The sequence below is a fragment of the Melopsittacus undulatus genome, chromosome 16 (assembly GCF_012275295.1).
Source record: "Melopsittacus undulatus isolate bMelUnd1 chromosome 16, bMelUnd1.mat.Z, whole genome shotgun sequence".
NCBI lineage: Eukaryota > Metazoa > Chordata > Aves > Psittaciformes > Psittaculidae > Melopsittacus > Melopsittacus undulatus.
Window position 1 is genome coordinate 3909150 of NC_047542.1, and position 14903 is coordinate 3924052.

At 53.9% G+C, this 14903-nt stretch overlaps 1 protein-coding gene across 1 annotated transcript in view; it reads right to left on the minus strand.

Annotated features, from left to right (window-relative positions):
- Positions 1-3111: 3111 nt before the first annotated feature.
- The window catches only part of GRM4 (glutamate metabotropic receptor 4), a 44354-nt gene continuing 32562 nt past the window's right edge, over positions 3112-14903 (minus strand). The window contains exons 7-11 of the mRNA XM_034069849.1: positions 13833-14033; positions 12939-13075; positions 11504-12439; positions 6481-6727; positions 3112-3993 (exon numbers count right to left, since the gene is read on the minus strand). Coding sequence (XP_033925740.1) covers positions 3944-3993; positions 6481-6727; positions 11504-12439; positions 12939-13075; positions 13833-14033 — 1571 coding nt within the window. The 3' untranslated portion in view covers positions 3112-3943. The remainder of the gene's footprint in view (positions 3994-6480; positions 6728-11503; positions 12440-12938; positions 13076-13832; positions 14034-14903) is intronic.

Sequence of the window (14903 nt, forward strand, 5' to 3'; positions counted from 1 at the left end):
GGAGACTTTTCCCCAGGTCAGTGCCATGGAAGAGCAAGAGACAAGGTGGAGACAGAGCAAGAACCTCGGAGTTGTTTTGGTTTTCCATTTCCTATCACGTTGGCCTAATTATGCCCCTAAAGTGGGTAATTTGCCTCACAGAAGAGAGCTAATAACAGGTTCCAAGCTGATGCTGCTGCTCCATGCAGGGATGGCGAGAAGAGCATCACACAGCTCCCCAGTCCAGCCCCATGGAAAGGGCAGTGGGACCCCAAAAACTCCCACTTGTCCCTGAAGAAGGGAAGTTCAAGGAGGGGGAGATGCAAGGAGGTGATGGAAGGAGATGGCACCAGCCCTGGTTTCCCCCCCACTTCTCAGATTCCCAGTGAAAGACGCACAGGTTCCCTCAGGGAACTGGGACAATGATTGCTCTTTAAATTCAACAGCTCTTCACAGGAATAAGGGGAAAATCACACAAGTGCTTTTGAGCTCTGAGGGAGAAAGGAGGAGAAACAGCAGCACAGATTTCAGGACAGGTGCCTTATTGGAAAGAATAATATATATACACATGCAAATACTAGGAACTAGGAATGTGGGATCTAAGAATCAGCATCTACTCTGCTCTTCTGCTCAGCCACAGGCAGAGCTGCCCTCAAACCCATGAAGTAAGGCAAAAACCAGACCCTAGACACCAGCGTGCTCCCAAGACTGCCCCAGCAGCAGCATCACCTCTGCAGCTATCAGCACCAGAGCCTGCCCAGATCCACGTCGCTCTACATCCATCTCAATTTGCTTGGATTGCTCCCTTTTAATTAGCTTTCATAATCCAATAAGTGCCTGGAATTAAACAGCAATGGATCATGAAACGCTGGATAAAATTAACCAGCCACGGTCAGAGGTTGCTGCATCTGCTGCTGGAGCACACCCGGTGCTGGGAGGGACTCAGGCCCATTCAGCAGCACACAGGACCATTACCACTGACTGCAGGGCTTGGCCGGTAAGAAATGGAGCCAATTATAATCCTGTTTTGGGAGCAGGGAGGTTGGATCTGTGCAAATATTTTGCGTATGTGTTTAAGAGCCTCTTTATATCATTTAGGCTGAAGTCTGTAAGGAATACGGCTGAATCACCGGAAAGCACTCTTATAACCAAAATAAGCACCCACATGAGGACTCTTTTGATTTAACACTCCACCAGATCCATCAAGAAATCAGGGTAGTATTGCACTTAAATAGGGTCTCACACGAGAGAGAAGCATGAATCTACCTGAAACCACATTTGAATTTTAGCCAAGTGACTTCTTCCCAAGCAGCAAGCAAGCATCAAAAGCATCCTTTGGGATGTGCCAGCCCAGCCCCCACCATCCAAAGAGATGGCTTTTGGAGCTGCTGTGCATTGCTGGCTGCCAACAGCGGTCACACAACCCTCATTTCCACACACCTTTCTGGCAGGACACACTCCAGGCTGGCTGCATTGATAGGGAAGCAGTTTGAAGGCAGAAATGCCTGAGAGCAAGAGAGACACAGAGCAACATCTTGAAGAAGTGCTTGCATGTGAAAACAACCCAGTATATTCACTGCCAAAGCAGAGCAGTTCAATCACTGCAGCTCTGCGCATCCTGCCTGCATAGAAAACCTCACCCTAGGTCTCTTCCCCACACTCTGTCCAGCTCTGGTGTCTGCACCATGCCCTGCAGAATCCCCTGGACCATTAGAGGATAGACAAGCCTGGGAGATGTGCCCAGAGGCAGCACTGTCAGTCCCCATCCACAGGACTCAGAACATCCCTCCTTACAGGCATTGCAAGGGAACAGAGAGGGATGCTGTAATCAAGGTAGAATCAACCTTTCCAGTCATTACCTGGCAGAATTTGGGGTGGAAAGCTGCTTGTAAAAACAGTAGAAGTACCACAGAGCCAGAAACAGCACCAGAGACATCAGCTCAGGTTTTCTGGAAGCCCTTTGAACCAGGCAGCATTTCACATCCGATCCAACAGTAATGGATGCAGTGAGAAGGGAGCAGCTCTTTCTCCTGAGAAGCTCTTTTGACAATTGTGATCTTATCAAAGGTTCAAGTTTTTCATTACACTTCCTTTCTATTTAACTCCTGCCTTCAAACCACACTGTCCCCTCCGAGCCAGCTGGGAATAGTCACAACTCTTTACAGCACTGAGCAGGGGCTGAAGCTACCCAGGGCTACTGAGGCCTCCCATCCCTGGGGCACAGAGCATGGGTGACCCATCAGAGCTGTGGCTAATAGACAAATAGGTCTGGAAACATGCAAAACACCAGGTAACTTCACTGAGGCTCAGAGTAGATAGGTACAGACAGGCTGGAAGGGCCACATGGAAAGGGATGGGAGGCATCCCAGCACCCTAATTGCTTCTGCAAAGCCAGGACACCAGGATTATTGCTGGGCACCCAAAGCAAGACCCTACCCAAGAGCTGGAGGCAGCACAGCTCTCCAGGGCAGGCAGCAGCATCCTCCCCTGCCTCCTTTCCCCACCTCCCATAGGAAACAGACAAGCTCCTCACCCAGCAGAACATCAACACAACCATCCCCTTTCCAAGAGCACAGGAACAGACACAGGCATCAAACACAACAAACCCCCACCCCAGAACAGGCAAACCCAAGACTTGGAGCAGCCACATACCTTGCACAGCAGGCAGCACTATCCCAAGGAGACAGGGAAAAGATCCCTTCCCACAGGAAGGGCAGAGATGCTTTTCTTAGCTGGAAACTCCCTAATTAACCCAGGTTGGTCCTGATGGGGAGGGTGGAGCTGGCCCTGCCCCTGAAGGGGGAATCCCCTTCCTCTCTGCTCCATCCCCAGTCCATTCACTGGGAAACAGCAGATGAGAAGGAATTGTCCCTTTCTGCCCCAGATCCTGCTCCAACCCCTGAGCACTGGTGCAGCACAGGCTACAGCGTGTGCCCCAATGCCCTGTGCTGGGGATGCTGAGCTCTCCTCTCCCTGTCCCATCCCTGCTCCTAAGGTCCCCGTTAGCCTGGAGAAGGACACCAAGCCCCACACGGTCCTGGAGCACTTTGGCCACCCAAAACCTTTCCCATCAGCCAAACCCAAGTCCCTTCCTGGAGCCTGGAACGAACAGTGACCAAGAGACAGCAAACGCCGAGTGCAAAACCATGGTCTTTTATTAGAAATCTCCTTGTATAAAAATGATCATCATGCTCTACACAGTCCTCGAAGAGTTCATAAACATCCAGGCACTGAACTTCTTTTTTTTGTGTGGGTTTTTTGTTTTTTGACTGGTCAGTACATAAAGCAGACATTTCAATCCATATGGTCATCACAGACATTAATCAACCACCTATAGAAATCAGCACTTTGAACACAGTCTAGGTTTCATCTTATTTTATTTCGTTGTCTGTTTTTAAATTGAATTTTATGCATTTTTATTTCTTTTTTTTTTCCTTTTTGCAACATAGAGGATTGGGTAGGAGATGGGAGAGTGAAGAGGGACGGAGGAAGACAGGAACCAAAGAAAAGGGAGGATTCAAACCCAAAGAAAGAGCAAACAGAAGGTTCTGCACAACCACAAACAATCTCACAAATTCCAGAAAAGGGAAATGTTGGGTATTGGCTGTTCTGTTGGTTTTATTTTTGCCAAGATACAGGAAAAGAAACAACCCAAAGACTTGCCAAAGTCCATCACCTCTTCCCTGCACACCTTCTCCCTGTCCGACTGTTGCTCCTGGGGACGCACGCACCCTCACGATGCTCCCTGGCTCATTGCTGTTCTTTCTTTGCACTTGTTCTGCTGCTGTTGCTCATCTTCCCCAGGAGCTCTGCCCAGCGGCCCCAAAAGGAGCATGTGTGTGTGTTCCATCCCCCCCAGCTGCCACCTCCTGGTCCCTTCCAGCATCCCCTGATGAGGATGCGACCCAGCTTCCTCGGGGCATCCACAGCCTCCCTCCATGCCAGGCAGCTGTGATCGCTGGAGCTAAATCGCGTGGTTGCTGTAGCTGACGTAGGTCTGTTTGGTAGCCAGTGCTGGAAAGAGAGACAAACCTCACATGTATCATTAATGAAGTCCATCATCCCCCTTCCTGGCGCCCAGCCCATCACGCTGACCTGACCATCGTGCCAGGGGATGCTGGCGAGGAGGTGATACTGGGTTTGCTCATGGATCGGTCAGTGCTGGCACTTGGGATCATTCCCTGCAAGGGCAATGAGTCTGGCAGAAGGGCTGAGCCCCATGGCAGACTCTGGGGGCTCTCTGAACACGGTTCATTGTGAAGAGAGCCCCCAGGACATGATATGAACCATGGGGAATGTGCTCTCAGGCTCCCATTCACTTCCCTCAGTAGCCTCTTACAGACAAACCGGTCCCACATTCCCAAAAGCTGAGCTCACCCCAGCCCTACAGAGCAAGGTTTGGGGTCCGAGCCAGGTGCCTGCACCCCTGCACGCTGGTCCATGGACCTGAGCAGCAGCACCCACCCGGCTGCATCCCTCAGTGCAGGATGCTTGTGCCCGTGCTGGAGGAGCAGGGCACATACACAAACCTGCTGCCACCTCCCAGCTTCCCCAGCCCTGGGGATGGGGCTGAACACAGGAAGGGAAGCAGCGGCTACAGAACCACCACATGCCCCAGGCAGGGAATGCAGCAAGGCCTGGAGCCAGGAAAGCAATAAATAGATTTCACCAGATAGCAATAAATCCTGGACTCTCTTTTAGAGGCAGCCACAGCTCTGGGAGGTGGAAGCTGCTGCTTGCAGAGGTCTGCCTTGTCCCAGTGCCTTGGCTGGGCTGCAGAGACCCCACCATGAGGTCCCCAGGTACCACAGGGCTCAGCACACACACAGACACCCTCCAGCCAAGGACGTGGACCAGCACCCACAGCAAAGCCCAAACCACCACAAGCAGCACAAATACATCCACTGAGGAGACCATCCCCATGGCACTGTGCTGAGGGGGCACCCAGCAGCTCTCCCTGTCTCAGTGCCTCGCTGACAAATGAGCCCTGGGCAGGTTCTGGTGTTCCCAGATAACAGGTAGATAGGCCCTAAGAAGTCAGAGCTGACAGTGAGCAGGTAGCAGCAGTGTTTCCATAACCTGCCCACATCAGAGTCCTGAGAATTACTTGTTCTGCTTATTTAAGGATATATGACCCGTCAGTGACAGTGAAGAACAGCCCCTTGGTCCTGCTGACACCCCCCAGTGCCTCCTGCCCTCTGCACTGATGCCATGCCTGGATGGATGCCCTGTGCGCACTGAGCTCCCATATTCCCAGAGCTGGGATGCAGCAGACGGGAGGCTCAGGTCTCCTTGCTCCTGGCAAATACAAGCCCCAGGGGCTCCTGCTGCGAGACCCATGCGGGAAAGGATGCCCAGAGCAGCTGAGAGCATATGGGAATGCCTGGGTTCAGGTCCTAGATGAGGTGCTCGCTGCATCCATGCCTCCAAGCCCTCTGTGCCAGCAGAGCCCTGGGCAGGAGCCATGTGTGGCTGGAGGGAAACAGGTCACACAGACACAGTATCAGAGCCTGTGACACCGATGCCATGGGGAGCCTCCAGGACAGGGCTGCTCCTGGCAAGCCCTTCCTGTAGGGAGCCCACAGGTACTCCCAGCCTTGCATGGAGCATCTCTTGCACAGACACAATGGGGTAACAGGGGACTGGTACCCACTGCCACGTTGGGATAGGACCACAGACCACACAGATCTGTGGCAGTGGCTCACAAAAGCATGGGTGCTGGTGGGTCTGACCACGTAGCAGTCCTTCACAAGGCACACAGGTAGATGAAAGAGTCGATTATGCAGAGAGACTCCTACAGAGAGACAAGAGCTCCTGCCAGCGAGAGCCATTAGACAGAGCGATGGAGATGCCAAGGGATATTAAATAGCTCAGAATGGAAAGAGAGCAAGCGTGGGATTACAAAGACAATCATGGCTTTCCATGAAACTCTGTTTGGACTCCATCCCATTGATGCTGGAACCCAGAAACTCTGCTGGTACATGAGGAACATTTGTATTTCCACGAGGTTTACTTCAGATTTAGCCTGGATGGGATTTCCCTTCTCAAAGGACCCCAGCAGCATTGGCTCCAATCATTCCTTCCTCCTGCAAGGCTCTGCTTTTGGAAACCCCAACATAAAGCAGGCACGCACCAAGCTTCCTAAGGGTTCCCAAGCCTCTTCCCAGGGAGGCCGGTGTCAGCCTGACAAGGCCAAGAGCAGGAATCCCTCCTCATGCCCCAGCTGGAGCACAGATAACCAGAGCACACCTCCCTCCCCAGGATGGCTTTGGCCATAGTGGGGAGCAGAGTGACCTCCAGACATGAGATGCATCCGTTCCCACGCTGCCTTTGGTCCTGAGGGATGGCAAAGCCATGGGGCAGGAGGGATATCCCATTATATCCCATTGCTTGTGTCCGTGCAGGAGAGCATGACCCACAGCAAGCCAAGGCTTTGAGCTTCCCAGCACGGCACTGGTCCCCAACAGGAGCGGCTCCCAGCCCTGCCAGGAGCCACCTTACCTTGTGTTTCCAGGTTTTCACAGAGCTCTGATTTGGCTTCTCCATTGGGACGGAAACCTCCCTTCTGAGAGAACTTGTTGGACATGGTGGCTGCCGTCACCACCGCCTTGAGGCTCCGCTTGCGCTTGGGGACGTTCTGCTCCGGGTGGAAGAGGATGATGTACACCTTGGGCATGTAGAGCATGCCCAGGGACACCGAGGCACTCAGACTCACCGAGATGGTGAGCGTCGTGGTCTGGATGTACATCTGCAAGACACAAGGGCACGAGCTGAGACCCAGCACTGCTCTGTGGGATCCAGGAGGATCTGGATAGATCCTCCTATCCAGAGAGGGAAAGGAAGAAACAGGGGAGCATGGAAAGGTTTGGGTTAAGTCAGTGAAGGGGTAGGGAGCCAGGCTTGGAAATGGTGACAATACTGGATCCTAAACATCAGACTCGACTTGTTGCATGGGCCTTTGGCTCACTTCCACTGTTTCCTCCCCCTGCAGACACAAGGATGCTATGCCAGTGCCTGGACCTGGGTTTCAGGGCCTCCCTGTGCCAAGTCCTCTCCACACTCATGTGTGTTGCAGCAGCAACCTGCCAGCACCCCAACATCAGCAGGGACAGAACCCCTGCACCTCATCACCCTCCCTCTGCCTTACCCACACTCACAGCCCACTGGTGCTACAGTGATGGACACAGAGAGAACACCCACTCCCAGTCCAGCCTAGGGCACCCCCGGCTTCCCCAGCTCTTTCAACAGGTAATTCCCATTCCCCATCTGGCTCCCTGGGCCGTTGTCATGTAAGTCACATATTACACATTGACGTTGCCTTTCCGCAGTCAAAACTAATTTCACGCTCACTGTCCAGGACTAACAGTGACAGATGTTTTGCAAAATGAAAGCCCATTAATCTGGCTGCAGAATAATCCATTTTTCTATGGAAAGCATTTGGCAAGCTCCTTACAAGCCGGGGGCATCAGAATCAGGGGCAATGGGAGGCGAAGAGACGCCCTCCCTATGCTCATCCCCACCTCTCGCACAGGAGCCTGGGTGCACAGCCCCTCCATGAGCATCCCTGCTCTAGGCACACAGCTCCAGCATCCTCTCCTCTACCACACAGCTCGTGCTGGGTCTCTTGGGGTAAGGAGAGGGCTCTGGGTCTTCAGGTGCCTTTGCATGCCCCTTGGTGTCTTCTCCATCTGTGCTCTGGAGCTGGGGCTGCTTTGCCTGTTGCCAACAAGGTTTTAGAAGGAGGCTCAAGGCAGTTTCTGAGCTCTATCCCATGGCTCAAAGAGCGGTTCCTGAGCTTTCTTCTGCAGTTGTTTCACACATGGGACTTAGTCCTGCGCAAGGCAGCAGGACCTGGAGGAGCCAGGGGGATCTGTGGGGCTGCAGCATCCTGGGGGGTCATCCCATGCAGGACCATGGGTCCTAGTGCCAGCGCAAAGAAAACAAACCACACAGACTGAAAGCATTTCAAATCAACCCAAAAGGGGGGAAGGGCAAAAAAAGCTTGTTTTGAGTTAATGGAAAAGTTTTGTTTGTCCCCAGAAGTAAACCTCTTGCTGTCACATGTGTTGGATTGTTTGTTCCACCTACTCTCTATGTGTACACAGAGGCAATGTAGGCACCTTATGCAGATAAAAATGCCATTTCATTAAGGAAAGTCAAAACACATCCCTGGGCCAGAATAACTGAGCTTCCTTTATGCTTCTCTCTTCTTTTTAACCCGTGCTGTGACTCTCAGGACTTCACTGCAGGTGACCTGGATGCGGGGAATGAGGGTAGCACCGGGACACCACCTCCAGGCACCCCAAGCCCCGGTCCAGAGATGGGCACAACTCTGCTCAGCACCCATGGGGCACGGCTGAGGCTCAGCAGCCCTTCACCCCCCGCCTGCTGTGCTCCTGCTCCTCTGCTCCCAGCAGATGCCTTTGGAGGAGCCTCACTTCTCAATCCATCATTTTCCATGTTCCTGCCTCTGCAGACTCCCACCTGCACCGTGGGGCTTGGAGGCGTTTCAGCAAAGAGGGAAAGAGCAGCTGAGCATGAGCTGGAGCTCAGACATCTCTGGGTCATGCTCCATCGCTGATAGGAATTCCCTATTGAGTAGCACCAACTCCAGACATCTCGTACTTCCCCCATCCCTGAGCCCTGCAGCACTTCTGGGGTCTCAGATGGCCACCTCCCTGCACCCTAATGATGCATTCACCATAGACAGCCCCATCTTCTGCATCCTGCTCTAACCTCAGCTTTGCATCAGGCCCCTTTCCAGCTCAGAGAGAAACACTGTCAGCCTGGAACTCAAGCCCAGCCATGAGGCCCTGCACAGTTAACCGGTAACATCAAAACATGACGTTGCTCACAGCTCTGGTTCCTGCTCTCAATCAGTTTCCAACCCAAGGCCCCACTTTACCCCTCTGCTACTGACACCTGAGCTTCCCCAGAGCCCTTTGAGGTGAGCGCTGCAGCTATCAAAGAAGTCCCAGCTCCCGGCGCAGCAGCATCCACTGCTGCATGGGTAGGATCAAAGACCACAGCTGTCTCTGACTCGAGACGATGATGCTGTGTCAAGGGACTGCAGCCACCCTAAATGACCCCATCCAATCAATCCCCAAGCCCAGCGCTGTGCTCAGCCTTTGCGCCAGGGCTGGATGAGCCCATCCTGCCCCGTGGGAGCATCCCAGACTCCAGGCACAGCCTTGCACAGTTTGTGTTTGTCCCAGAGCAAATCTCTGCCACTATTGGAAACCTCCCCCCTTCTAAAGCCAGGGAAGGAAAACCCGCTCAGCCCTCACCCAGCACCGCTGAACCAACCACTGGACAGTCCTTCTCATTCCTTTCTCTCTCCCTCTTTTTCCTCGCTGAAAGCAAATGTGATAAACAGAGCAGCAGACAATGACACTGCTGTTCAGCTGCTGCCTTATCAGCACAGGAAATTGTCTCTTTCTTTAGATCCTCTGTTATTGCTATTCCTGTAATCCGCTGGGATCGGCAGGGATAAGAGGTTCTTTTGAGAAAAGGCTTGGGGGACTTGTTATAATAATATGCCACCTCCATGCAAAGTTGTAGGCACAAGGTAAAGCAAAATGCAATTAAACCAAAGGGGTTTATTCATCTCCTCCGGACCATCAGCAGCTCAGATGGGGTCAGGGTAGAGCTGCCAGCAGTGATTGGAGGAGTGAGTCTGCCCCATGGCATCCTCAGGACTCCAGTGAATCTCCAGCCATGCTCTATGGGGAGAACAGTGGGTGATGTCCCTGCAGGAATGGGGTGAAGATGAGGGGATCCCTCTCTGCGATGACATGGGGATACCCCCTGAGCATCCCAGAAGCACCAGCACCACCACAGCGTGATGCCAACACCACATCTTCCATGCAGGCTGTGTAATGACACCTTTTTGGCCCCAGTATTGCAAACCAGAGCTAAAGCATCGGAGCAGCACCGAGCACCCGATTCCTCCGGCTGCCCCTTTGAGCGCATCCATCATCCTTCACCCGGCGATGCTCAGAGCACACAGCACATAGCAGCACAGCCCAGCACCAAGCTGGAGCACCACAAACCCCTCCTTGGGAGTGCTCAGCGGATGCCGTGGCAGCCGCAGGCTTTGAGAGAGCTGCGTCCAAGGGGAGTTGGGAACATCACTTTTTCCGCCTCTAATCAGCTTGTTAGCAGCCTAATAACAGAGGAGCCCTGCCTGTTACAAGCCCCCGAAGTGAGGCACAGCCTATTGTCGAACTGCTGCTTGACAGCCAGCTTTCGGCAGCCCTAAATTATCCCATGACAAGCTGCAGTGAAGAGGTGAGCAACCTTGCGCATAATCTACAATCATTATCATTTCCATCTTTATTACCCACAGTATGCCGAGCACATTAAAGAGGCTTTAAGGGAGCTTTTGTTTTGCAATAATTTCTTAAAAAACCTGCTTTCTGGTTAGTATCTCCCCTGCCATCTCATCAAAATGGAAATGCTGCAAAAGGCTCCGTTTATTGCCTTTAATCCTTTACATTTCCAGCCAGGGTGGGCTGGTTTGGTAGAGGCTTTTTGGTTGTGCCAAGGTTAGAAGTGCCTGTGCAGACCTCGAGCTCCGGGGTTTGGTGCTCTGAGCAGACAGCCCTCCAGGACACAGCTGAAACATCCCCAGCAAAAGACTTCTGGTCCTTCTGCAATAGGGGTTTCCAAGAGCCATGGTGTCAGCATCACAGCAGGCACATCCAGGGGGAACGGTCCCACTTGGGATGGCTCCAGTAGGAATCCGGGCAGTGGGTCCTGGGGATTCCCAGGGAACAGCAACACAGAGCTCTATTTCCCACAGGCAGCTCCGGGCTGGCAGGCGTGAGCTGTTTGCATTTAACACAAATGGGATTCTTGTTTGGGCTGGCAGGCAAAGGGGATTTGGGTCTTGTTCATGAGATTTTCCTTCTTTGTTCTCAATCCCTCTCACTTGAGCACGGAGCTTCATCCAGGCTGGCCTCAGTCCTGCGAGTACCGGGATCACCCTTCAGGAGCCGCAGATGGGGAGGAGGACGGACAGACAGACAGGTTGTATCTGCCCTGGCCTTGTCTACCCTGACTGGTTAAGTCACAACTGGAGTGGCAGAGATGCTCCTCCTCAAGCCCCTCGGCCCCTTGCCCTCCCCTGCTCTCATGGATTTTGGAGGGCAGCACCATCTCTCCTGTTCCCATCACTGGGAAACGGTGCTGGCTGGGCAGCCCTTCATCCCTTTTCCATGCAGAAATGGTGCTCATGACATTGGGGACCTAGATCTGCCCTGGGCATTCATCCTCCCCCAGCACACAGCAGCCTCTGCTGCCCCACTGCTACCCTGTCTGGAGACGGGCAGCACAGTCAATGGGGCACTGAAAACCAGAGGGACAAGGAAGAAATGAAACAGGAAAGTCTCTGCTCCCTATTACAGCAACTCTTCCCACTGCAATTCCCAAGCTGGCAGGTCCCCTCCTTGCTTAGGACATGTCATCCTCTTCCAGTCCCCCTCCTGGCAGCCCCCAGCCAGACCTGTCCCTCCTCACTTACCTTTTCCGCTGACTGTGACGTCCCAAAAAATATAGGGATGAAGGCTAACCACACAATGCAAGTAGTGTACATGGTGAACCCGATGGGTTTGGCTTCGTTAAAGGTCTCCGGGACCCCACGGGTCTTAATAGCATACACAGTGCAGGTGACCATGAGAAGCATGCTGTACCCAAGCAAACAGATGAGGGAGAGGTCCGAAATGTCACATTTGAGGATGCCCCGGGCAAAGTGGGGGTTTGTAGTCCGCTGGTCCTCGTAGTCAATGACAGAGTGGGACGGGTCCACGATGAACCAGATGCAGACGCCCACGAGCTGCAGCGAGATGAGGCTGAAGGTGATGACCAGCTGGGATGCGGGGCTGATGAACCGGGGTGCGCTCACTGACTTCTTGCCCTGCTCGAAGATGCGGTAGATGCGGTTGGTCTTGGTGAGCAGGGCAGCGTAGCTGATGCTCATGCCAAGCCCGAGGAAGATGCGCCGCAAGGAGCACGTGCTCAAGTCGGGCTCAGCGATCATGAGGAAGGTGGTGGCATAGCAGAGGAAGATGCCTGTCAGCAGGACGTAGCTCAGCTCCCGCCCCGACGCCTTGACGATGGGCGTATCGTTGTAGCGCACGAAGGTGACCACCACAAAGAGCGTGGCGATGATGCCCACAATGGCGATGAAGACGGGAACCACGGCCCAGGGTGAGCTCCACTCCAGCTTGATGATGGGGATGGGGGTGCAGCTGGTGTGGTTCTCGTTGGGCCGCTCATTGAAGTGGCACCGCTTGCAGTGGAACTCATCCAGCTGGTACTGGTAGCCATCGCAACGCTCGCAGTGCCAGCAGCAGGGAATGCCCTTCACCAACTTCTTCCTCTCGCCCGGCTTGCAGGGCAGGCTGCAGATGGAGCTGGGGAGCTGATTCCCACCTCCCGGCCATAGCATGCTCTCCACCTGTGGGGCGAGACGGCACCAGCCCCATTAACGTCAAGCTGGGCATGTCCAGCATCCCTAGGGCACCTCTGCTCAGAACAGCAGTGCCTGGATCCGACCCCTTGCCCCAGCAGTACATCCCATGAACAGGCCTACCCAGCATGGGGACAGGACAAGTTCTCCATCCGCCTTTTGGGAAGACTTAACACCAGAAACCCAAACTAAAATCCCTCCTTCCCTAGGAAAACTCCTCTGCTCTGTTCTGGCCTCTCCTCCCCTTATCAGAGTCGGATGCTCAGAGCCCATGGGATATGGCCACACACACTGATGGTGTCCCTGAGGCTGAGCCACAAGAGACACCCCCCCTTTGAACCCCCAAAGTTTGACTGCCAAACTTTGCACCCATGGGCTCCCTGGCTCCCAGCTGGGTTTGCTACAGGCTAAATGTCCTCAATGGATGCAGAAGAAACCTGCAGGCCCTTCCCTTTGGCACCAGGCACCAGCCAGACCCCAGCCTTACTTTCAGGTGGAGGTGGTCGGTCCATTGCCCGATAACTCTGTACTCGGGAGTGGAGTTCCTGATCTGGTACTGGTAGATATCGTAGCGCCCTGGTGCATCTCCATTCTCATTGAACGTCACGGGAGTCCCAGCAATGCCTGCAGGAGAGGGAGGCTCAGCACCCCCAGCACCCCCAGCCCTGCCTGATGCTGTTGAAGGGGGCTCTGGTTTGATGCTTCCCTCTTGGTGTGGGGTTTCTCACTGCTGGGGGTGCTGCAAGGTGCCAGGGTGATGCTGGTGCAAGGACCCTATGGCATTGACCCCCTGAGCGCTCCAGGAGCTGGAGCTCAGGGAGCAGTGCCAGGCATCAAGCAGCTCCACCAGCCAGGTTAGTGCTTCTTATAAGAAAGGGGGAAAAGCAGCTGTAAAGTTAAATCAAGCAAAGTGTGCAGAAAAACACAATGAAAGGAACAGAAAAATCAAGCGAGAAAGAAAAATAAATAAAAGAGACACTGCAGAGGAGATTGCAGTGCGGAGATAAATAGAAGTAATAAGGAGAACAAGACAGAAAATGTTTAAGGAGATAGAGCAGAGAAAAAGATGTACTTCCAGAGGAGATCTGAACACAGACAAGGACACAGCAGCATGATTCGTGATTCAGCAGGACCTCTGCCAAGCAGTGGGGCAGCTGTGGGGACACAGGCAGGATAGCAGGGTGAGGGCAGGATAGATGCCACGTTCCTTTCCAAAGGCTCCAGGAGATGGGGAAGCTCAGACCTCCCCATCTGCTGATGTGCTGCAAAACCACCCACTATTTGCAGTGGGTGCCAAATGGTGTCATGGATAACTCTGGGTGCTGCTGCGTGACCCATAATGGGGACAACCAGAGCCCCCCAGCCCCAGGGATGGACAGACCTGAGAAGTTGACACTGCGGATGTACTTGAGCAGCTCCACACCATCCACCGGGTCCATCCTGGGGCACAGCCCCACTTTGCCAGGGCACAGGTTCTTGTGCATGTTGTGCAGAGCATGTCCCATGGCATAGACAGCATCGATGACGAACTGAACCTTGCCCTCCTGCTCGTACGAGGAGTCCTGGCCGATCCGCTCCCGGTCTGCAGGCACACGTAAAGCCAAGCTGCATCTCCCTGATGTCCCAGCCATTCCCCACCTCCACTGCAGACAGATCCTTGCAAACAAGCCCATTCTGGACTCCAACCCCATTCCCAAACCCACAAACCCATCACCAGCCAGGGCACCTCTGTCCTAGCAGGAAGCTTCCACTACCTAGGAATGCCGCAGGAAGGAGGAGCAGGGCAGAAACACACCTCAAGCTGTTCTTCCAAGAGCCCTTTGGATATCACAGCCCAGTGCCATGACCATCCCTGTACTCCCAGTGGGACATGGGCTGGGCTGTGATTGACATCCCATCCTCACCCCCTCTGCCAGGAGCTCCCACTAGCTCAGCCCCTATCAGTAGCACCAAGGGAGCACGCAGGCAGTGTCCATCACTGTCCTCCGGTCACCCTGCTCCCCTCATCACCCCCTGCTGCCCTCCCACCCTGCTGACCCACAGCCCATCCCAGCTTGCAGCATCCTGCAGGGACCTGGTAATCACCAGTGACAGTTCCCTGCCCCTCCTGTCATCACTGCCCTTAGTGGGACAAGAAATGTGTTCATTGTTTAGCAGAAGACACCGATTAATGTAGCACACTGTTAATTACAGCTAAGAAAGAGTCTCCCATGGGGCTGCATCTCCATCAGCGCCTCTGCAGTAGGGCCACAGCAGCAAGAGGGAAGGAGTTCTCAGGGACATGAAGGCAGAGCTTCCTCCTCCGGAGAGGCAGAGCCACCCCAGAAATCCATGCAAAGGCATCCAGAATTAATCCTGACTCCATCATGCATGGATGCTTCCAGATGCAAGGTGAGGATCGCCGGGGACCAGCCACACAGCCTGTGCAGATGGGCACAGGAAAGGCATATGG